The following is a 26,579-nucleotide window of genomic DNA, read 5'->3' as shown; positions in this document are numbered from 1 at the left end:
AGGCGAAGTTAAGTATAAGACGAAGTTAAGAACAACTTCACCTAGACTATAACTTCGCCTGAACTTAAACGACGACTGTTCTTAGACCAGACGAGGGTTTGTTTGGAGAATTTTATGATTGTGGACACTAAAAAACATGTTATTAACGAGATCTAGACGATCAAGTTGGTTAAGAACACGTTAAAACGAGCTTGAAAAGCGGTTGTTTAAAGTTTAGCATGAACGAGGTCACAACCCGGACCAAAAAGGCATCTGATTAACGACATTGACACGAATTATAAGTTTCTCGACCCTACACACCTTTAACCCGAATTAAAACAGAGAAAAACAACAAGTTTTGATTCGAGATATAACTTCGCCGAGGGTTTATGTGATAAGTTCGTTAGGTTTTGTGAAAAGTATAAAATATTTGACTAAGTTGACCTTTATATAGGTCTGAATATGCCCAGGCGAAGTTATGGTTAACTTCGCTTATCCATAACTTTGCCCCTTTACAACTTCGCCTAACCTGCACAACTTCGCCTAGCATCAAACTTACATAACAGCCCTCAAACTTTGAACCGAATGCAATTGTCTTTTAATAACTTCCGTTAAAGATTTAAATGTCACGATCAAAGACCAAGTAACCAAGTTTTAAACCATAAAGCGACATATGCAATGAAAATTTTTGAAATAAAATACACGGGATCAAATTTCAGTCTTGACAGGGACTAACATATTTTAGAAAAGATCCGAACATGAATCATACTAATTAAATGACTGTCACATAGATCCATGTTCAGCGGTATTATGACATAAAGAAACAGGTTGTAAGCAGGTAAACAACTTAGTATGGTTTTCATCGCTTCTGTGATACGGATTAGGTTCAATTAAGCTCAAAATTTAAATGGACAACACATCAGAGATTGTGATGCCTCCTATCTATTCTCAAAGCTTATTTGGCTTTCCCCAAGTCACCCCGAGTTGACCTCGACCCATAGTGTCTGATCAAACATTAAGTACATGTCTGCTTCCCGTTCTCTTTCTTTCCTCTTGATTGACAATGATAACGCAGTAGGCTTCAGAAGGCTTAACATAATTTTTTTTATTAACAAAGATTTACATATCTTCAAACTGTAGACTACTGCAAGTCCCGAATCTGGATCACTGCAGGTACTTGACACACTATCTTCCCGGACATCAGAACACTCACGGGCTCGTGTATGACTGGGTAATCGCTTTTTTGCCTATCATTCGAAAAGATGTATATGGAGACATACACAACTCATAATGAGTCTTCCCGTTAAATCGAGAAGATTTAGTTAGTATCACTTTAACTTTTACGCACCATAAAAAGCTACCATAACATACAATGACTGTTCTAGAGTCTTTTAGACCTATTAACTTCACTAGTTAAGCACACAGAAATAGTTTGTATATCATTTTCCAAGGTTGGATCAATTTTCTTAGAAACATTGTATAGAGACTTCTTTCGAAGTTGTAGACTTGAAAAATTATATCATCTCCCTAAAAACAATTTAAATTCTAATGCCCCGATCAAGTCTAAGTCTTTAGGTAAACGGCTATCCTGAAGATCCAATGGATCAGCTGGACCGACCTCATACGAATATGTGTCCTTCTAACTAAGTATGAAAGACTATTTTTCAGCGAAAGAATAAAACCACATCATAAACTGCCCCGGCACTTTCAGTCATCCGGTTAATGGCTATCCTCATAATCTACTGGTAGAAGTGAGGACCAAACACATCCGAAGATATGTCCTTCAAACTGAAGCAACCGACATAATTCTAAGAGATAGTGACGTTTTTTTTTTATATAAAATACGGTTACTCGGGATTGATCATCCCATTAAGCTCAACAAGATTTTGAAAACGAGTTCTGTCAAACGCTTTAGTAAAAAGATCAGCGAAGTTATCTAACGAATCAACCGTTTCTAGCACTATTAATTTCTTCTCAGAACAATCCCGTATAAAATGATGACGAATGTCAATGTGTTTAGTTTTGCTATGTTTTATGGGATTGTTAGTTACTGAGATTGCAGCAGTGTTATCAATACAAATAGGAGTTTGAGTGAAATTCAGACCGTAATCGCGCAATTGCTGTTGTATCCAAAGAACCTGGGAGCAGCAGTTTGATGCTCCCATGTACTCTGCTTCACAGGTAGAAATGGCGACAGAGGTCTGCATCTTGCACTGCCATGACACCAATCTTCCTCCCAGAATCTGGCAACCACCTGTTGTTGACTTCCGATTCTGATTGCAACCTCCATTGTCAGAATCCGTGTAAGCGACCAAGTCCAGGTCTCCCCCTTTCGTGTACCACAATCCCAGCTTAGGCTTGCCGTTGAGATACCGCAATATCCTCTTTACTCCCTTCATGTGAGATTCCTTTGGGTTTGCCTGAAAACGAGCACAGAGACAAACTGAAAACATAATGTCAGGTCTAGATGCAGTTAAATACATTAAAGAACCTATGATTGCTCGATATTGGGTGGGGTCCACATCTGCATCACTGTCTGAATCAGCACCTAGTTTGTGGTTGACGCAAACTGGAGTATCAAATGGAGTGCTGTCCTCCATCTTGAAGGGTTTGAGAACATCTTGGACATATTTAGTTTGATGGATGAACATCCCATCTTTCTTCTGATCGACCTGCAATCCTAAAATAAAAGTTAATTCACCCATTGCACTCATTTCAAACCTCTTTTTCATGACTTCTTCAAAATCCTGACACATGGCGACTTTTGATGCAGCAAAGATGATGTCATCCACGTAGACTTGAACTAGAAGAAAATCTCCCCCTTTCTCTTGACAAATAGCGTGCTGTCGATCTTTCCTCTTTCGAACCCATTATCAAGTAAGTAATCTGATAAGGTTGCGTACTAGGCACGAGGGGCCTGATGTAGTCTGTATAGCGCTTTACTCAGCTTGTACACATGATTAGGAAAGTCAGGGTCAGGAAAACCTGGAGGCTGTTCAACGTATACTACCTCATCGACTTTACCATTCAGAAAAGCACTTTTCACGTCTAACTGGAACACCTTCATCTCATTGTATGCAGCAAATGCCAAAAATAGTCGAATGGCTTCCAATCTAGCCACAGGAGAAAACACTTCATTGTAGTCGATCCCTTCTTGCTGATTAAACCCTTTTACTACCAGCCTTGCCTTGTTCCTTATGATTATCCCTTTCTCATCTCTCTTACATTTGAAAACCCATTTGGTGCCAATAGCATGAACATTTTTCGGTTTTGCAACCAATTTCCATACTTCCATCTTCTCGAACTGGGCTAACTCTTCTTGCATGGCTTCTACCCACGAGCTGTCCTTTAGAGCCATTTGATAGTTCTTTGGTTCAATCTGGCTGATGAAGCAGGTGTACAAGCATTCATTTAAGGTACCCGTTTCTTTAATGCTTGCGTAAACACATGTGTGCTCATTCAAGCTTCGTCTTGTTTGTACACCGTCAGACAGATCACCTAGCACGTTCTCCAAAGGGTGATTTTTGTGAACTCCAGTAGTCGGAACCGAACTGACTTGCAGATTGTCTTCCAGGTTCGAAGAGAGTTCATCAATGGGCGATTGTTGTTGAGAGTGAAATGGATTGAAAAATTCGTCTTCAGTAGGGGCAGCAGGGGTATCAGCTGCAGTTGACGAGGAAGGTTGACATTCATTGTACTGCAGACGTTGCACAAAATTTTCTTCCTCATCATACAGAATCTGTGTAGCAATTTTCTCATCAACTTTTGCAAAATCCAAGTAAGGCATATTAAAGGATTTGAACAGTTTATCATAGTCAAAAGCTTCAGCGGGTCCCGTTCTGGGCATTGGTGGTTTGTAACTCGTGATGTCGGTGTTACATACCACTTCAACCTTGTTGTTCGATAAATTAAAGACTCTTCTATTGGGTGTCCCAACAACATATCCGACTAAAATACCTTCGTCAGCTTTCTCACCAAATTTAGAGTTTGTCTTTAAAATCGTACATGGGGACCCGAATGGTTCGAGACCATTCAAGTTTGGCTTTCGACCATGCATAAGTTCATAACAAGTTTTATTTAGCCTTTTAACAGTTAAAACACGATTAAGGATATAACAGGCTGTGGCAACTGCTTCAGCCTAGAACACCACGGGAAGTTTAGCATCAGCCAGCATGGTTCTGGCTCCTTCAATTAGCGTCCTGTTCTTCCTCTCAGCCACCCCATTTTTTTGCGGAGTATACGGGGCACTGTACTGGTGGCCTATCCCTTTCTGTAAGCAGAACAGCTCCATCTGGTAGTTTTTGAACTCTGTCCCATTATCACTCCTGATTTACTTAACCTTTCTCCCCACAATATTCTCAACCTTAGTGATCAAGTTAATTACCAACTAAACCGTCTCATCTTTTGTCTTCAGAAAGTATACCCACGAGTATCGAGAGTAATCATAGGTTATTACCAAGCAGTATGTCGTTCCACCTAGACTCTTTACATTCACGGGACCGAAAAGATCCATGTGAAGTAGGTCTAGGGTACTGACAATTGAATTAATCTTCTTGGTGAGATGAGGTTTCTTGTGTTGCTTTCACTTCTTGCACGATAAGAATTGGTCTTCAAAGTTGAAATTCTTTAAGGGAACACCAAGTACCAGCCCATTCTTGACAATGTAGTTCATTTTTCGAAGATGTATATGTCCGATTCTTCGATGCCATAACTCGGACTCGGATTCAGTTGCCTTTGACAGAAGACATGACTCTTCTGTTGTCATCTCAGTTGACCTCATATCCATGACGTATGTGTTCTTTTCTCTTGGAGCTTTCATCACCACCCATGCCTCTGGTATCTTGAAATCAGGATACAGAACAATTGCTTCATTTTTGGTAAAGTGCACTGTGTACTCTTTGTCACAAATCTGAGATACGCTCAACAAATTATGCTTCAACTCTTCTACAAAATTCACCTTCTCTAACTTTATTTTACCATTTGTCACAGTTCCAATACCAGTAATTCTACCACCGCTTTCTCCAGCGAAACTAACTCTTCCTCCTTGAACAGGTTTCCATTCATGTAACAAATTCTTGTTACCAGTCATGTGCCGGGAACAGCCACTATCCACAACCCACGGATTGTTTACAGTCCTGTTCAACTGTTCCTGTACGATTAAAGTAAAGGATTAAAATCTGGAGACCCAAGACCTACTGGTCTTGAGTCGATTAAATCTTTTAAACGGCATCCCGTATTGAGAATGATTTCTGTAAGTTCTATAAGGATACCTTCTTGAGAATCGACTATGAGGCCATCCAAACCTTAGTTGATTAACTGAACTATAATTGTTGGTTCGGTTGTTAACTGGGAAAATTGAGATCGATTTTCTTTGAAATCTTGGATTAGTCCAATGTCTGAATTTTGGAGAGTTAGCATTCTTACCAGTATAGTAATTACTGTTAGTTTTATTCTCAGTTTTCGGAGGCCTCATACCTCTGAATCTCTGATTTAGAGGACAATCAGCAATCAGGTGTCCTATTTGATTGCATCTGAAACAGCTCCTGTGTTCAACTTTCGTCTCAACAGTTGTTTCAGATGTTGAGGTTGCATTACTATTCGTTTGTCTAACATATGGTGGGACAAACGGGTTTAGGGGAGAGTTCTTTTCAGTTGGCTTATATTCCTCCCCACGTTTTAGTAACACTACCTCTTCTTTTATCTCACTAGATTCGGATGTCTTGTCCGAATTTGATGAGACAGAACTAGGAACAGAAATCTTAACATTTGAAACAGGCTTACATGTTTCGCTTTTACGAACTTCAGGTTCTTTAATCAAAACTTTGACAGGAACTGTCTGACTAATCTCAACATCAACAGATTTCTGATTACTAGGATCATATGTATAGTTATGGTTATATGGTGGTGGAACTTCAGAATATCCAATTCCCCCTTTGTTAACTGGGGAACGTTGAACACTTACTATGTGATCAAGCATTGCTGAGGAATTTCTAAACTGTTCAATTTTTCTGTTTAATTCCACCACTTTTACCTGGTAATCAGCTATCTGTTTATCCCTTTCAGCAATTAGTTTGGTTTTCTCTTCTAACACTTCATAACTAAGATCAATTACTTGTATTTTTTCAGCTAGACTGGCTTTAAGACTTCTGATATCTTTTTCACTAGCTTTTATTTTTACAGATTAACTGTTTTCTCTAGTTTTAGTGTAATGATGATCTTCTTTTAACGTTTTAAATTGAGCGTCCAAACTAATAAACTGATCAGTTACGGTTTTCAATTGTTCAGACAGATTTTCACATTGCATACAGGGGAGTTCAGGACTTACCTCAGAAAGCTGATCGTTCACTTCTGCCATATAGGCTTGATCTTCTCCCGTCTCTCTGTCGCTTCCTCTAGTTTCGATGTTTACCAAGTTGGCCTGTTCGAACACTTCCTCAACTTGCAGATTCCAGTTGTATCCCCCATTCTGTCTAGATATCATCGCCCTATTCTCACTACCTCCCCCATTCTGTTGTGTAGGCCTGTTCTGACTACGTTCGATTCTTTCATTTGTGCATTCCTTAGCAAAGTGACCATTCTGTTGATAGTTATAACATCGAACCTTTGACTTATCAAACCCTGGTCTTTCGCCAAAGAACTTTCTACCCGTTTTCTTCATGAACCTTTTAACTCTTCTTATTATCATTGCCATCTGCCACTGCATATCCATCTCTTCCAGATCATCAGCATCGATCTGATCATAGTCTTCATCTAAAGTTGCAGGGTCAACAATTTTACCTTTGATGTAGTTTTCGTAAGATGCAATGAAGGATGCATAGAGAACAAACTGCTGTTCAGCTGATTTAACACTCATGGGCATCTGAGAGTAGTTGTTGGTCGGAACATGTGGGGTAAACTACCAGTTGTGGCTTGAGGTTTTGAAGAATTACTTCCTCCAGCTACAAAACATACATCACCATCCATGTTGAGAGTCACATGACCATCATGAGTTGAGTTTGAGCTTGAGTCTCCCTTTGAGTAGTAAGCAGATGATTCTGACCTTGAACTTGAACTTGAATCAACTTTTGCACCGTACATTCCCGGATCCTGAACCTGATCAGTTGGTGTCTCTTTCCGAACCATGTTTAGTTCAAAAGTTCGTAATTTATTGACTGCTGTTTCCAAATCAATATCGGCAAACTCTTTATCTTCTCTCATCAAAACCGTGTACATTTCACATTTCGGTGGAAGAGCATCAAGAAGTTTCTCTACTATCTCCTCTTCTTTGTATACAATGGAGTAATTGCTGAGTTCGGTCATCAGGTGATAATATCTTGTGATGATATCATCAAGTGATTCATTTTTCAAATATTTGAACACCGAGAATTGGGTTTTTAGTAGCTTAATTTTGGATGCACATATCCCCACATTCTCTTCATATCGATTTTCTAGCGCTTCCCATAGCTCTCTAGCGGTTTTGTATTTCCTGAAGGTGTGAAGAATCTCTTGTGGAAGAGCCATAGTGATTGCTGCATGAGCTTTACTCTCTGCCTCATACATCTTCTTTTCTTCCTCTTCCATCTTATTGTACTTCTTAATCTGATCACGACCCTCAAACAAGGCTTTTGGTGGAATGTATCCATCTTGAATGCACACCCACATCTTAGCATCTTGATATTTAACATACTGCTCAAACCGATCTTTCCAAGCCACGAAATCGGTACCCTTTAGCATTTTTGGGGCCTTAGTTGCTGAACCGGCCTCAACTTCCATTTTCACCAGTTCCGTAATGTTTATCGAAGTCATCGCTGAAAGAAACACAACTCAAAACACGAGGAAAGTATAAAATAATTTTTATTATTTTGAACAGTGCCCAGTAGGCGAAGTTATGCTTAACTTCGCTTAAGCTTAACTTCGCTTATACTCAACTTCGCTTGGCTTCTTAATTTCTCCTGATGTTAACTTCGCTTATTGACAACTTCGTTAATTCAAGCGAACTTGTGAGACAAGCGAAGTTAATGATAACTTCGCTTAAACTAATATCTTCGCCTAAACCCTACGAACAGTGACGGCAACTTCGCCTGATGAACATAATGTTTTTGCAGGTTTTAATTTGACGTATTGCGAGGTATGCGAAGGTGTAATGGGTTATATTTGATAGTGGGAGATGGGTAGGACACAAAAACTCGGTATTTCAACGTAAACTCGTCCCGCGAATAGTCGAACGGAACGATTTCTACACTCGTGTGATAATCCCGAACCACACAATCACGAGCAAAAGCTCTGATACCAATTGTAGGTTCCCAGCCGGATCTACACGGAAGTATCTCGTACTACGTAGGTGCAGAATCCCTACGTAAGACGATACGAGTGTTCGATGCGATATACGTTAAAACCAAGAACAAATACACATTACAATACTCAAAAGACACGTTGTATTGCAACTCCTTTAACACGTGATATGCAAATCACAATTACACGTTCTGAAAACCTTAGCCAAATACAAGCAGCAGCCTAAACATTTATAACCTTCGACAACTTCGCCTAACAGACTAGGCGAAGTTGTCAATAACTTCGCTTGTCCACAAGTTCGCTTATATTAGGCGAACTTGTGAGACAACTTAACTAAAACACAAATCAACACCAACTAACACGATTATAGACACTATATACTGAACTACTGACATCATGTACCAACACGGCTACTCAAGGTATTCCAATACTCTTATATATCAGAAAGTGAGAGAGAGAGAGAATGTGAACGCAAATTGAAGGCTGCATCACTCCTCTTTTATAGCTGTTTTTTGAGTTGGTCGCGTATCGCGACGGCGTTAGGTAAGGTTCATCGCGCAACGCGATGCCCTTACAGAATTGCCTAGTCAACCCTATATATGTCACGTGGCAGGCAACGTTTCAGTTTTGCGTAGCGACCACGTCGCGTAACGCGATGGGTCAATTGAGAACGTGTCGCATAATCTGATGGCTCTGTTAGCTCATATTTATTATGATTGATGATTTGCAGTTAAACCTTCACGTATCGCGACTAGGCTTATCTCTTCCCGTCACGTAGCGCGATGGGAATAAAAAGACTTAGGATTTACATAAAAAGGTCGAAGGAATCTTGCCGAACTTAGGATTTATTTTAAAAGACTTTAGTTGATTATCGATGTAATGTTATTTGCTTTAAACTTTAGTGTACTTGCGGTTTGCTTGAAATGAAATAAATATACATTGACACTTTAATAGTGTTACTAGCTTATGAGTGATCTATACGTACCACCCCAACATATTCCACTTAAAGCCAGGGTGTTACATTAATTACATAAGTAACTTTTATTTATTTTTTTTTTTATCAAAAACACCGAATTCATGAACTGATGTAGGCTAGATTATATATAAATTATATTAGTATTTCCTACACTTTGAACTAGTTTTGAGTTGGTTTATGTTTAATATTACTTCTAGTTGGCTCGTATTATATTTTAAAGGCTTCAAGAGACAATGAGCTAAAACAGAGACTTTTTACGTTATTTAATATGGTGACTAATTAACTTAATTATATGATAGGTCCATGAACATGATTTGTAGTGACGATCAAGGAGTTAAGCAAGGAATAAATTCATATGAATCAAGTCACAATTAAATGTGAACTCACGTGGGAATTATTATATAATATAATTAACAAGTTTGGTGCCGCAAAGCTCCGATTGGGCGACTTTGCAGCGCCCTATTGGTAGTATTTTTGTTTTGTTTTGTTTTAGTTTCAGCCGTAATGAACGTAATGAAAACCTACCGAATGTGAATTTTGTTTTTGTGTTTTTTATTTTTTTGTTTTAGTTACGGTACTGTGTCGAACGCAATAGAAACCAACCGGATCCACGTAGACTCACCACGTTTTGTTTTAGTTCCAGTACCGTAATGAAAACCGGCCGAATGCTGTTTTTTTCAATTCCGGTACCGTAACCAACATGACGAAAAACAACTGAATTCACGTAGACTCAATTGCCTCAACACTCGGGATCGATAACGGGTTTTACAAATGATTGAGTTTTACCAATCATCGCCACACAATCGGTCTACCCAAATTTTTTTATTTTTTTATTTTTTGTTTTATTTTTTCTTAGTTCCGATACAATTACGTAAGTAACTGAAACCGACCGAATTCGCGTTGACTTACCGAATCAATGTTTGTGTTTTAGCATCACCCGTGTTTTACCGACCTGCATGGCGCAACGTGCAGGGAAAAACACTAGTTGTAAATAAAAGAAAAGTAATGTATATCAAAGTCTTTGTGCAAGATTAATTAAATTAGAGGCAACCCACAGAGGTTACATGGGCCGTTGGCCATTTAACAATGGACAATTTGTTTGAATATTTTGACATAATATAAGAGGTCATGGCTGATTGGAGGGTGATGGACAACATCCGCAAGGAGGACAGCAACCAGTCAGAGAGGGAAGCAAACATTATTAGTTTTTTTTGGGTTCTATCGTATTATTTTTATTATTAACTCAATTATTGAACTAGATTATTTTTTTCTGTTTCTGAGTATGAGTAGCTAAACTTTTTAAGACTACCTAGGTTTGGTGAATTGTCAATGTGTTGATTGTTTTGGGTTGTTTAACGAGTCTTTGATTAATAATCTATTGTTAAGTTCGTATTTTGTGATTTTATTATGTGGTTGCTTCTGTGTTTGATTAGTTTTGATATTAGTGAACCCCTTATGACCTTATTTTGCATGAATTAGTTTTGTGTTTAGCCTAGGGTTGCATGTGTACTGATTACTTGGTGTTTTCGATTGCTTGTGGTAGATATCACCATATGGTTTGTGAGGTTGAAGTTTTTTAGATAAGTAGTTCACCCCCTTTTAGTTGGACCAAGACATTAGGGTCGACTTATCTTTTTGTCCTAGTTGATTTAGTTAGCCGTTGCGAGACCATGTGCCGTTTTCTAGTCGTTGATTAGGTTAATTTGTAAGTCGAGTTATAAGATCCTTATTACTGAATTACCTATTTTCTCCTAGGATTGTTATGACAATGAGCCTTAGAGGAATTTGTGACTTAGACATGGACCAAGTAGTGAGCCATTAGGGTACTTAAAAAATCAACCGTGCATAATCCTACTTTCTAGATATATAGGGCTTTTTTTATCAAAACTGACCGTGTGGACCTACTTACCCTTATCATTGTCTAGTTAGTTTATCATTAGAACCTGGTTTCATAGGCTTATTAACACCCGAACATCATTGATAGTCGTTGAGGATCCTTACCTAGGAAGTTCTCATTCATCATATATAAGAGCTCCGTTAGTTCCGTTAAGTTTTCCCTTTAAGTTCGTTAAGATTAATTAAGTTAATTAAATAAATTTAGATATATAAGTTAAACAAATATATTATTTTGGCAGGACTTGGTTAGGGTTTAGTATTTGAGCCACCTCACGTGTCTTTGTGTTCGATACTTGGACTTACTAGACTGTGCTGCTACGCGACCGGTACAATTGCCGTTTGTGTGAAGCTTAGTTAGGTTATCCGTTTTATTTTAAGACTTAGTGTTGAATTGCGAGAACTAGTTATATATATATATATATATATACATATATATATATATATATACATATATATATATATATACATATATATATATATATACATATATATACATATATATACATATATATACATATATATACATATATATACATATATATACATATATATATATATATACATATATATATATATAACTTTTCACACATCAAGTTTTGGCGTCGTTTCTGGGGACACGGTTTGAGGCGATAAGAGAACGACCCGAGTTTGAGGACTTGCCATTTGTATATTTTCATATATTTAGATTAATATAGTTAGTTTATTTTTTATTTTATCTTATCATTAATTGTCTAGTTTTAGTTTTAATTAATTTTCGTCTACTACTATCTGGTGCCCGTGATCCGTTTCTGTTTAGGTTTGCAGTAATGGAGACTAACAGGAATGGATTCAAAGAACAAAAACGTTACACCATTTGACATATGGAGATATAGAGGATTTTGGATTGTAAAAAGAATAATCGAGTGAAAACCCAGTTACGTTTGATGTTTGATTTATGGGGGAATCTTCTGGGTTATGAAAACTCATCCGGTGAATTCGTTGAGCAAATACTAGATCCGGATGAGTTAATGTTTGATTGGTTACGTATTCACCATGATACAAATCCAAATGCCCCATTTCCGACCCAACAAGCTTTAGATGGAATTCGGCTTGGTTTAATGAGTCAGTCACAACTTAGTGAGCCAATTACCAAATTTGAAGATGCGAGGATGGAAAAGCAGTCAGAGGAATGTGTTCCCTCGTAGGAAGATGAGTTTACAGGTGAGTTTGGTGACGAGTTGGTGGATTTTACAGTGATGGATGAAGGAGAGTTTGACCCACTTGGTAATTTGAAGTTGCTTGAAGATTATAGTATAACGAGCCAAGTGTGGGGATCGAGAAGAAACTCTGTGAGGAGAGTCGTGAGGAAGTAGTTGATTTAGTTCTTCCGACATTATACCTTGATTATGATAAACCAAAATATAAACCATACTCATTCTCCATTCGGGATGTGTTGAGGGTTAAAAAGTTGGCTAAATGAATAAGGAGGATATGTGGGCTCAAGGATCGTAGTGTGATGAACAACATGTTTTCCCCACCTCACATCACTGCATCATATTCATGGGACTTCAAGAGTTGATGGATCAAGATGAATTCAGATGTTCGGGGTTTTAGGAGCGAGTCTGGCTGAAGACTATTCTGTAAACTTAGCGCTTCTTGGGAGGCAACTCAGTAATATGTTTCAATTTTATTATTTTATTTTGTTTTTATTTTGTCGCTATTCCAGGTGTTTCTTATCTTGCAGTTTATTCTGTGGTTGGCTATGAGATGGTAGATGAGCTAGGGTTTGAAGCAAGTGTGGGGATGCCAATTGCTTCATGATTTTATTTGACGATATCGTATTGATGGACACGGAACATGACTCATGACAAACGTTCACTGCTACTTACTAGGGGAGTCTGTTCCATTTTTCTCTATTTATTTTATTTTTGTCCTTTTCTAGTCTCATATTGAGGGCAATGCAAAATTTAAGTGTGGGGATAGGGAATTGATGTTTTAAATATACTAATAAATAAAAAAATAAAATTAAAAGAAATGTTTAAAAGAAAAATTAAATAAAAAAGGTAAAAGAATTTTTAAATGTCCCCTGTTTTCAAATTTTTGCATTAAATAGGAAATTATATTATTACCAACTGTTATTGACAATCTCTTGGTGTTTTCCTAATAAATATATATAATAAATCAGAATGGTTACGTATTTGATTTGGTATGTGTCGGGTAGGCCCAACTAATCCTGAAAAGTTTCCCTTTTGTATTTTTAATTGTACCGTAACACATTCATAAACTTATTGGGTTCTCATCTTGGGGGGAAGCGGCGAATCTAAAATTCAATATGATATAGGGAGGATTACTATAATTTTTTTACTTTGATGTGGTGAGAATTGGGTGCACTTAAAATCTAGCACATCACTCGTTTTATGAAAATAAATTGAGTGGTGGCGCCCTGCCAAAAGTCCATCATTTCATGAGCTTAGAATTAGTTATATATTTAGAGTATTATTAAAAAAAGAGAGAAAGTATAAATAAAAGATGCAAAAAGCATCCAAAAATAGCAAAAGAGGCCAAAGTTGTCCATATTAGACAGGACTGAGAGTTTACGCTATTGGAGCTTAAAAGTTCTTAGTCGATAAATAAAATTTTAGGTTTATATAGGAAAAAGTCCAATAATATCTAGAAATCATCTCGTATGACCATCACAAGACCAATCATTCATAATTTCATCTAGTGCACTTTCTTTTTACCATTAAAGAGTCAATTGCTTACGGTGATTTTCCGAACCATTTGGCATTAACTCTAGCCTAGCTAGCTCTTTATGTTTGAGATATGGTTAAGCTGAGCTGCTATTCTTGAGTGTGATTGGTTTACTAATGATTACTTAAAACTTAATGCTAAATACGATCGGGGGCTCGACGGGTTGGTGACTGGGTTTAAAGTGGATCAATATATCGCCAATCGCGGTTAATATGACAATTTGTTTATGATACTTTAATAAAATAATAAATAAACTGAGAATTATTTTCTTTTTGGGTATGACCTATTGACCTGTGCAGTTTACTAGAGTTACGAGCTTATGTGTAATATGTACGTACCGCCCCATCACATTCCACTTAAAGCCAGGGTGTTACATTAATCACATAACTAACTTTTATTTTATTAATTTTTTTATCAAAAACACCCAAATCATGAACTAAACCTTAGAGAATCCATAGTAACTCCTTTTTAGCCTACATTGAATCTAGCACTTTATTTTATCTAGGCTAGTTGGTCGTGTCGAACCACTTGCTTATCTCACTTTGCTCATCTCTCACTCTCATTTGAACTTGATGACCATTTGAATAATTGTGATATTATTTTATCTTTTATAAGTTTTGGGGTGTATCATGTGCTCATATAAAAATTCAAAAGTTTTATTTCGTTTACTTATTACAATTCAACCTCATGTTATTGTGTGAAATATGCATGCTATATGTTATGTCATTATGTGCTTATTTGCCCAATATCTCAATCTCAAGGATTTATCTCAAACTCGTGTATGATTATACACCTGTCCAAGGAGAACGGGTTCATATACTTTTTGCATTTTATATATGTATGGATTTTTCACCTTTGACATGTTTCTTGTATTTTTATAGTATATATATAGTTGATTTATTTTTTGAGAATCACTTTGAGCTGAGTTTTAAGAACTCGAAAGAACTTAAAGTAACAATTGTTTTTTGAATTTTTTTTACATATATGTAATATGTAGGTTACATGTATACACACCGAATTGACTTTTTACATAGGTGTAACTAACGTTTACACTAGTGTAATCATCACATATCTTTATTCTCTCTCCTAATTCATTTTAATCAGATTTATTCTCAACCACATATTCTATACATCATTTAAATTTTATGTGGTTCATATTGAGTTTTTAAAGTTGTTACAACTTATCAGGTTCTCAAAATATATCTCCTCTATATATTTGTTTACAAATATATTTATCAAAAACTTATGGTTAGTCACCAACTACAATTTATTTGAATGCTATTTGTACGCTTGGTTGATTAGATTGCTCAAGATTGAAGATCACATCCTTTTGAATTTTTTATAATAAACAGATTTAATGTGTAACGTCCTACTTTTGATAATAATAAATAAAAGAATTTCGTTTACATAATGATGTCTTACTATTTAGTTAAGTTAAATAAAATAATAGAGTGTATGCTTGAACAACAAAAGATGGAATAAGGGATGGTGATGGCCTTAGGTCCATGGGCTTAGGGGTATATAAACACCCTTAAACCTACTTAGAACCCTAAAACCATCATTCCACCAACCTAGCTTCCATACACACTCAAAAGCACACACTCTCATCATTTCAGACCTAGATCCAAGCTAAAGAAAGGTTGGATTTCGTTTTCGAGCTTCATCAAACAACAAGAAATCTGTCTAAGATAACGTGTTGGTCCAGATCCGAACGAAACCGGAATCATAAAATGTACGTTTTAGATGTAAAGGTTAAGTTTTTGAGGTCGATTATCATGTAAGAAAAATGTAAACTTGAATGTAAACAAGATCTTTGGAATGAAACAGGACAAACGAGTGACGTTTGGAACGTATTAGAATGAGAAAATAAAGTTGTTATGGCCCGAAACTTGTTTTATCACTAAAACGGGCATAACAGGATGTCAAGAGGTGATTAGGAAGGAAATACACGAAAAACCATGTTTAAATCAGTTTATGGAGAAACTCTATTCGTTTGGAAAAAGAGTCAAATCGAACTAAAAAGAATCAAATCGAATTGAAATGAATCGAATCGAATTGGAACTCGATTTGAATGGTTTCAAAACTCGATTTGAATGGTTTCAAAACTAGATTAGAATGATTTGAAAACTCTATTCGATTGGCTTAACCCCAGCTAGGGGCTTCCTGGGGCGCTGCCCCCGGACCCCTGTTAACTAGGGGTTCCACTAACCTAGAAATGATATAGTTAGAAGTAGTTAATTAATACTTAAGATTATTACACAGATAGCCGTGCACAACTAATGCGGGGTATTATCGTTAACTCAGAAAAAAACAAGACACGTATGAGTTTCTAGCCCTTTCCTTATTATCTTTTTCGGGGCTGTGTGCATACTCCTATGTGCTTAGTTAATACACTTCCATTAAGCAGTAAGTTCATTCTATATGAATGTTTATGATTGATATTGAAATAATGAATGAATGTAGAAAGAAATAGAGGTATATTAGTAGGTATATATGAATGTTTTTATATCTATTGTATGGTTGTATGGTTATTCGATGCATAAGGGAACCGAACCCTAATAATATTCAAGGAATATGTATGGCTGTAAGGCTATCCGATGCTTAAGGGATCCAGACCCTAAAAATATCCGAGGCAGAAGGGAACCAGACACTAATACTATCCGAGACAAAATGGGAACCGAGCCCTAATAATACTCGGGGAAGTAGGGCAAAATGTTTTTTAAAACTTAGAAATGATTATATACGTATTATTAAAATAAAGCAAGAAAGAAGGAAAGTATGAAAGTATGAAACTAATGAAGTACGAATGTACGTGTGTATGAATGAAAGGCAAGTTAAGTATACAATATGTGTCTTCGGATACATATACGTGTAAATGTATTGTATGTTGCCTGATTAACAAGAACTCACTTAGCGTAACTGACTTTTAGTATGCATGCAGGTAAATAGGCTAATGCAGATAGCTTGTGGGAGTCACATGACATTGGACTGAAGAGGCTAACTGTAACACCTATCCTCTCGCACCACCAATATTGTCCGCTTTGCCCACGAAGAGCTCACGGATTTGTTTTTGGCTGCCCATGTGGAGACTTCCAGAAGGTCACCATCCTGCTACTACTTCCAGCTGGGCACACTTAACTGTGGAGCTCTCCTCTCGTGCACTACAATTAATCCCAAAATGCGTTGGTGATTTAAGAGGCAGAGCATTTACTTATGAACCAAGGATCTCTTTTATCCACAGCCGATGTGGGATTTGCTTAGGATGCTACAAACACCCCCCTTTGGAGTCATCATCCTCGATGAAGTTTCCCCCACCTTCCCATCTAGGATGTGGGATTTGCCTAAGGTGTACCTCATGACACTCTCGGGGACTCACCGTCTCTGATGAGGTTAGCCCCACCATCCCGAACGACACAAGAGTGGCTTTGATACCACTTGTAACATCAGGCCTCTCGCATCACCAATATTGTCCGCTTTGCCCACGAAGAGCTCACGAAATTGTTTTTGGCTGTCCAGGTGGAGACTTCCCAGGAGGTCACCCATCCTACTACTACTTTAAGCTAAGCACCCATCCTACTACTACTTTTGGCTGCCCATGTGGAGACTTCCCAGAAGGTCACCATCCTGCTACTACTTCCAGCTGGGCACACTTAACTGTGGAGCTCTCCTCTCGTGCACTACAATTAAGCCCAAAACGCGTTGGTGATTTAAGAGGCATAGCATTTACTTATGAACCAAGGATCTCTTTTATCCACAGCCGATGTGGGATTTGCTTAGGATGTTACAAACACCCCCCTTTGGACTCATCATCCTCGATGAGGTTTGCCCCACCTTCCCATCTAGGATGTGGGATTTGCCTAAGGTGTACCTCATGACACCCTCGGGGACTCACCGTCTCTGATGAGGTTAGCCCCACCATCCCGAACGACACAAGAGTGGCTTTGATACCACTTGTAATATCAGGCCTCTCGCACCACCAATGTTGTTCGCTTTGCTCACGAAGAGCTCACGGATTTGTTTTTGGCTGTCCAGGTGAAGACTTCCCAGGAGGTCACCCATCCTACTACTACTTTCAGCTAAGCACGCTTAACTGTGGAGTTCTTCTCTGGTCCACTACCATTAAGCCCAAAGCACGTTAGTGATTTAAGACGCAGGGCATTTACTTATGAATCAAGGATCTCTTTTGTCCATTGCCGATGTAGGATTTTCCTAGGATGTTACACTAACATGTTAAGAAGAATGTTATGATGTTTAAAAATGACTTTTATATTATGTTTTAAGAAAAGAGTTTGATTGTTATAAAAAGATTTGAATGATTTTGTAATATATGGTTGAAGTTTAATGTTTCCGCGAGAGTTTTTATTCACTCTGATATTTACAACTTTGTTATGAGTAAATCCAACGCTAAAGTAGGGCACCGGGACCGAAACCTTACATAATGTTTGCCATGTTATTTTTGCTTTTATTTCAATTCGATGTATCGTGTGGCATTTTATGAAATAATTTGAACAAACATTTCCATTATAATAGTGTTTACGTGCAATAAACAATCAACGTTACGCCCCTATGTATAATCCGTCGTCGGTCAATGCGTGACACCCCTCTCCCCCAATCCTAACATAATCCTAACATAATTATATATCAAAGAAACTAGTGAAACTAAGATAAATAAACTACAATCTGAGCTGTTCAAGAATTTTCATTGGTTACTTTTCGATCTTTTCACGAGCCTGCCAATCAAAGTGGTCGAAGTTCAAAGCTATTTATTGTAAATCCTCCTGGTTGTTCGCATTCTCTTTTGAGAGAAAATTATAATTTTTGTCCTTGAATTACCGAAATTATGGAATGAGATCTTTTTGAAAATGACTATTACACTTTATCATTTATATGGATATATTCCTCAGTTTTAGTCCTTTACAGTAATATATGTTAATTTTTTCAATTAAGTCATCTCATTCGAACTACACATGAGAGTATTTTAGTGTTTTTACACTTAAAAGAACTATTTTTGTAGTTAACCCAACAAAAATTAATATATAGATAATAAAAGTAGCTAAAATGAAAAATAAAACTCACCCTAGGCCACCCCTAGTCTCTTTATTTTCCCACTCCATCACTTCACCGCCACACAACAAACATACCACATCAAGCACCATGTCACTCAATCCAGGGCCTATCATTCATATTCTAAATAATTCATGTATACTATCTAGCGCTATATGCATAAGGAAAAGAATATAAAAAGGCCTCAACATTTTTGTTAGTTTTAGGCCTCCGAGGATGATGAGACGGCCCTGACTCAATCGCCACCCATCAGTTGCATCTCCACCATGCCACGCTACTGTACCCACTGTGACAACCGCAAAAAATTAGACTAATCTGGTAATTATATTAACCGAAATCGTGTATTAATTAGTAAGGTAAATATATAGGAATAATATTTTTAGCCAAAGTTTTTGATTTTAGTTGAATATTAATATATGGAACCCGAAAAAGTTCAATTTTGTCGTGTAGCTGACACTGTACAGATTGACACCGGGTAATATCTCAAAACGGATAAATTCATAAACGTGTCAAGATGACCTCGAAAAATAAAATTTTATGTTAGGATATTAGAGATAGTGTATAAACTTAATTTTAGAAGATTCGAATCGCGAAAATTAGAAAATAAGTAACCGAAAGCTAGTAGAGGACACCGTAAGGGCCCGACATTAAGTTTTTCAGAAAATTATGCTTTTAGGCAGACATTGACTGTAATCTAATTTCGCTCAAAGTCTGATAAAAATTATTAGAAACGGAAGTCGTTTGGCTAGATAAATTACGAGATACGTTAAACATTAATACCTAGTTATTAGCACATGCCATAATTCAAATCACCTCTCCCTCTCCCTCTCCCATCTCTCTCGGCCTCCACACACACACACAATCCAACCCCACCTCCCAAACCCACCAATAAGAAACACACATGTAGTTATGCAATGATTACCTAGAAGCTTCAATATGGACACATGCACACTCTACCATCCAACTCACTACCCTAAACCCCTCTCTTCCTCCTTTTATATAACCGGCCACCCCATCACCTTCCTACCATCTCACATTTTCAAACTTTTACACACACAACAATTGATTAGGAGGTATTTGGTGGAGGTTTAAGCATATTACAAGAAGTAGGAAGCCAAAGGAAGGATTATAGCCAACCCAAGGTCACATTATCACCTCCATAGGCACCAAATCCGAAACCCAAGGTAACCCACTTCAAAGATTTGTGTATACTAGTTGTTATTTGATGTTTAAGGTTTGATTCTAGTATGTTTGGTAGTATACATGCAAGCATGATATGGATATATGCATGTATGTATGTGGCCGTGAGTTTATATAGGAATGCATAAGATGGGTTTTGTTGATTATAGGACTTGATATGGTTGCATTTAAGCTTGTATAGATTGTCCATATGGATGTTACTTGAGTTTGTTTAACAAATGAGTTTAAGTATTGTTTTAATATTGGAAGTAAATGTGAAAATGGTCAAAAGATTGGAAATGGATTATGGATAAAAACACTCATTAGAACCATGGGTTTTGATTTTGGCATTTGATTGAAGTTATAAGTTGTTAAATGGTAAAATGGTTAAAGAAGAAAGGTAATTTTGAAAACCCACATACTTGATTACTTGAAAAAGTTGTAAGTAATAATAATAATGGTGTTGAAAGAATCTTGGAAAAGGGTTGACAAAAGTGTAGGGATTTGACTTTGATGGAAAGTCACTTACACATGCAAGTAATAAAAAATTTGATTTTTATCATAAAACTCATACTTGTTTTATATGGATTGAAAATGACAAACTAAGTGATTGAATGGGACATATGGAAAGGAATGAAATCTACTAGAAGTACTAGGATGCATGAAACATAATAACTTAGATAAACAAGAGTTGGTGTTAAACTTACTAATAAAGGAAACTTTATAAATTGTACAAGATGTTTTGCAAAATGATTTGATAAGTGAACATAGTCTTGTGTGGATGATTAAAGACTTGTGGTTAGGATTACTTTAGTAAACTCCATTGTAAAGATTGTTAGTATGATAATAAGGTTATGAAAAATTGCTACTTACTAATAATAGAAACTTTATTGTTAAAGAAATCAAGAATGTGTTTGTTAAAGGATAATTATGGGATGAAATAAGATGTTACTATGGATTAGTAAGATCTGGAAATTTTGGTACATAAACACCTTGTAGAGATTGAAGAAATAACATGTATATTGTATAGTTGAAAACTTAAGCTAAGGCTTGAACATGTGTAGTTAAAAATTTGTTTTATGTGCATACTTGATGCTAGATAATCAAACATGTATATGATGATATATTATTTGTTATTATGTGTATATTTGCTGTACCAAAGGGTTTGGTTTTGACATTGTGACTTAAATAGCTTGTCGGTGACTTTAACGGTCGGAAAATTCGACTTTTAAGGTGAACCGACATGAGGTTTTGGAACTGAATTAAAACAGATCCTAAAGTCATAATATTCTTATATTTAACATAAGTTAAAGTATAAGAAAAGTCAAGAATAGCAAAACTTAAACCAACACGGTTCGTGTCGCGAAAACCGACACGAAAACGTTAAAAATTGGCATTTTTAAGAAATTGGCAATAAAATAAAAACCAAAACATTTTTATTGAAAAACCAATAAAACTTGACTAAAAACCATATAAAAAGTGTTTTAGATAATTTAAAACTAAAAGTTTCGTAAAAAGGGCAACCGGTTCGTTTTTAAGCTCAAAACCGACGAAACCGGCAAAACCGACAAAACCGATTATAATAGAGTCAAAATTTTAAATAAAATGACAACTTGAATTTTTCCAAAACACACCAGCAAATAAAGGTAATAAATTTTATATATTTTAATAATTAAATTAAATTATTAAATAAAACAGTTATTAGTTGATTATTACTTGTTTATATTTTAAAGTATAGAATTATAAGATTATAAGTAGTAAACTTTATGTGTTATATGCTTGTGTGGATTTTTAGAATAAGAATATATATATTTAACGAACGTGTACTAATATAGGAACGAGCGTTTATTCGAAAACCCGAAATCAAAGGTGAGTTCTTCCTCCGAAAAGCATATTGTATATCTATATTCGTATTTATATATATATGTTTGAAAACGCATTATACTACAAATTGTCGTTATTGTGGGATGAATCAATTTGGTTAAATAACTGTTAACCGGACGGTGGGCACAGAAATGTTGGTAGATCTATCGGGGTGACGCCCCCCACTTCCATTCGCGTTGGGTTAAAAGTGGGAATATTTTGAGTATGGTACGTTTCGAGTTATCAAATTGGTAGTCAGACACGCGTTGTATTCGTAGCTAGTCTACAACTAACGCTTTTTGTGCTTAAAGGTAAAATGCGGGTTTCGTTATTGTGTGTACCGTGTTTGATCGGTCTTTAATTGGGAGTATAATTGCCGTACACCATTATATTCATGTGTTGTTTATATATAAATTGTTTATGTTTATATGATAAGTTTTTCTTCTCAGGAATAACTCACCAACATTCGTGTTGACCCAAAAATTATTTAAATATGCTTTGTAGGAAAGTGAAGGTTTCGAGATGGTATGGAAACGAGAGCATGGGATGTTTGAACAAAAGTGATGTGTTGTAAACCGTGCATTAGCACGTGTAATAAACTCTGATGCTGTAAAATATTTCTTATAATAAAAGATGATGCTTTTATTATTAATTGTTTATTATTGTTGACTATCGGCGTCTGTCATGACCCGACGAATTAAAGTTAAGACTTCCGCTGTGTTAAGTTAAGGTTTTCGGGGTGTGATAGAAGTTGGTACCAGAGCCAATAGTTATAGAGAATTAGAAAATATAAAGTTTTCTAAACTATAACGGTATGTTCAAACACGCGCTCCTTTCCCGCCTCTCGAAACGAAATGGTAACAAGGATATATATATAATTGATTATTACTAACTTAAATTGATATGTTTATTCAGATGACGAACTCTGTGGTGATCGTGTCTGATTCCGACTCTAGTAGCAGTGGTACTCCACTATCACCGGTAGAGTGGCGTCCGGTAGTTGCATCAGGAGATGCCGGGTCTAATTCGAGAGCTACACCCTTGAAGGTGTACACTCGAAGAAGGACCAGGGCAACCCGTGATGCATCGGCCCCTGTCATTGCACTCCCATTAGCTGTGATCCCACCCTCTTCACCACCGCATCCCGCACCGGAGCCTGTGGTCGAGGAACCCTCTGATCACGAGCTACTTATGGTTCTTCTTGCCAAGTTCTCAGCCTACGAGAACATCGTTCATAACATGGTGAACCGTGTGCATGCTATCGAGCATAAACAGGGTCTTGATGACCAAACTCGTGATGCGATGCACCAGTTTGTGAACGAACTGAAGAACCAGGGACTGATGACAAAAGCCAGGGTAGGAGTTCTTGAGATGAAGAATGAGATGATAGAGCCATGCTTAGGCTATTTGATGAGCCTTCACTAGATGTAGTAGGGCGTTTTGGGTAATATGTTTGTTATGGTAGTGGTGATGTAACTTAACCTTGGAACATGTTGTTATTTTTGTGTGGTTGTGGTAAGAACTAGAAATTAAGGTGGGTGATCAAGGTGTAGGTAAGTACACCTAATTTTTGGTATTTTGGTACATTATAAAATCCCACTATTTGATGATTATATTTATGTTGTACTATTAATGATGCTATTTGATTCTTTACAACTTAGAAAAATATCATTTTTCCAAAACTAACCAAAATTATATTTTTCTAAAAAGAACATGGCGCCAAAAACAAGACGATCCACTAATAATCAATCAACCGGATTACCTTCCTCTCAAGACGAGTTAGCTCAGCTAATCGCTCAACATGTAAATACGACACTCGAGCAACATGAGGCTAATCACAACGCAAGCCAAAACCCCCTAAATACAACTAATACTTCGAATGGAGAAACACCTAGAACCGAAAATCTAAACGAAAACCCCTCAGGTAGCACGGTACGCGGGTGCTCATACAAAATTTTCCAAGGTTGCGGACCGAAAGAATTTACCGGTGCCGAAGGACCTTTGGAAATTATCCGGTGGATCGAGAAAATGGAGTCTGTAATGAAAATCAGTGATTGCACTCCTCTCGAACGGATAAAATACGGAGTGTGCTCATTCCGTGATGAGGCACTCGAGTGGTGGAACTCCATAATTCAAAATCTTGGAGAAAATGCCGCTTACCGTCTAACCTGGGAAGAACTAAAAGAAATGTTGTTAAAGGAGTACTGTCCCCGAAACGAACTTCAGAAAATTGAATACGAATTCTGGCAGTTAAAGATGGAAGGTGCTGACATTGGAGGATATACTTCCCGATTCAACGCTTTGGCACGTCTAGTACCCCGACTGGTTACGCCTGAATATGCAAGAATCGAGAGGTACATTTGGGGCTTAGCTCCCGAGATCCGAGGATTGGTTACCTCCTCCAAACCAACCACTATCCAGTCAGCCCGAGAGCTGGCAAAATCTTTAACTGATAATGCAATTCGTATGGGAACTCTGAAAGACTTCGGTAAGAAAGCGACTACCGCCGAACCTGAACGAAAAACAGTTACCGAAAATCAGAAAACCGGAGAACTCAAACGAAAGTGGAATGGTGACTCGGGAGGACAGTTCAAGCGAAACCAAGGAGCACGAAGAATGTTGCAGCAAACGCAAGAGGATCAGGACAAGGATCCATTTGTAACAGGTGTGGAAAGAGTCATTATGGGGAATGTTGGAAATGTCTGAAGTGCAATCGATTTGGAAACCAGACTCAGTACTGTAGGGACTTCCAGTCCGGTTCAGGAAACCGAACTTTCGAATGTTTCGAATGCGGTGTCATCGGGCATTTCAGAAATGATTGCCCCAAACTCAAGGTACAAAATGCTAAGAGCAAGGCATTCGAGATGAACGCGAAAAAGGCCCGGAAAGACTCATCCGTAGTCACCGGTACGTTTCTCGTTAATAATCATTATGCTTATGTACTATTTGACACTGGAGCAGATTTAAACTTTGTTTCTGACCAATTTGAACCCCTTCTCGGTATTGAACCAAGCAAGTTAGACAATAATTACTCAATAGAATTAGCCAACGGAAAGCTAATTGAAACCAGTAAAATTGTCCGAAACTGCAATATTCTGTTTGAACACAATAGGTTTCCAATCGATCTTTTACCAGTAGAGTTAGGCAGTTTTGATATAGTAGTAGGAATGGATTGGTTATCCAAAAATGGTGCTGAAATCATATGCTCCGAAAAGCTAGTTCGTTTACCAACCCCAACCGGTCAATTTCTGAGTATTCAAGGTGACCAGAGTAACACCGAGTTAAAACTCTCTAGTATCACAAAGACTCGCAAAATGTTAAGGAAAGGATGTCCCGTTTTTCTTGTCAATGTAGTCGATACAAGGCTAAAGAGCGAATGATAGAGGATATTCCTGTAGTACGGGATTTTCCAGAAGTTTTCCCTGAAGACTTGCCTGGATTACCTCCTCAGCGTCAAGTCGAATTCTGAATCGATCTGGTTCAAGATGCTGCTCCGATAGCTCGATCTCCGTACAGATTAGCACCATCGGAAATGCAGGAGTTATCTAATCAGCTTCAGGAATTACTAGACAAAGGATTCATAAGACCAAGTTTCTCACCTTGGGGAGCTCCAGTATTATTTGTGAAAAAGGACGGTTCTTTTCGAATGTGTATCAATTACAGAGAACTGAACAAACTTACTCTTAAGAATCGGTACCCACTACCGAGAATTGATGATTTGTTTGATCAGTTGCAAGGATCAAGCTATTACTCAAAAATCGACTTGCGGTCCGGGTATCATCAGTTACGTGTTGCAGAAGAGGATGTTCCTAAAACCGCTTTCAGAACTCGTTATGGCCATTATGAATTCCTGGTCATGCCTTTTGGCCAAACGAATGCACCGGCTGTGTTCATTGATCTTATGAACAGAGTTTGTAAGCCATACTTGGATAAATTCGTGATAGTATTCATCGATGACATACTTATCTACTCACGAACCAAGAAAGAACATCTCTAGAATTGCTAAAAGAAGAGAAGTTATATGCCAAATTTTCCAAGTGCGATTTCTGGCTTCGAGAAGTCCACTTTTTAGGGCATGTAATCAATGAGAATGGTATCCTAGTTGATCTAACAAAAATTGAAGCAATTCAGAATTGGGAGACACCAAAATCACCCACTGGAGTGCGACAATTTTTAGGATTGGCTGGCTACAATCGTAGATTCACTGAAAATTTTTCTTCTATAGCCCAACCCTTAACCCAATTAACCCAAAAAGACAAGAAATATGAGTGGACAGAACAACAAGAAGGAGCCTTCCAATTGCTTAAACAAAAGTTCTGTAGTGCACCAATCTTGTCCTTACCAGAAGGTACCAATGGATTTGTAGTATATTGTGATGCGTCTCGCTTAGGTCTTGGCTGTGTGCTTATGCAACAAGACAAGGTGATAGCATACGCGTCCAGACAACTCAAGGTGCATGAAAAGAACTACGCGACGCATGATTTGGAATTGGGCGCTGTTGTGTTTGCTCATAAGATTTGGAGGCATTATCTGTATGGAACCAAATGTACAATATTTACAGATCACAAGAGTCTCCAGCATATCTTTGATCAGAAGGAGCTAAATATGAGGCAACGTCGAT

General features: G+C 37.3%; 1 protein-coding gene across 1 annotated transcript; it reads left to right on the top strand.

Annotated features, from left to right (window-relative positions):
- Nucleotides 1-24,822: 24,822 nt before the first annotated feature.
- Nucleotides 24,823-25,338, top strand: LOC143599150 (uncharacterized). The gene has a single exon (XM_077077179.1). It carries the CDS (start codon nt 24,823-24,825, stop codon nt 25,336-25,338), a length of 516 nt encoding a protein of 171 aa, XP_076933294.1.
- The last annotated feature ends 1,241 nt before the right edge of the window (nt 25,339-26,579 follow it).

The sequence above is a fragment of the Bidens hawaiensis genome, unplaced genomic scaffold, assembly GCF_021521415.1.
Source record: "Bidens hawaiensis isolate Kalapana, Puna unplaced genomic scaffold, B.hawaiensis_p1.1 tig00001920_1, whole genome shotgun sequence".
Classification (NCBI taxonomy): Eukaryota; Viridiplantae; Streptophyta; class Magnoliopsida; order Asterales; family Asteraceae; genus Bidens; species Bidens hawaiensis.
This window is presented reverse-complemented; position numbering and strand designations above follow the sequence as displayed.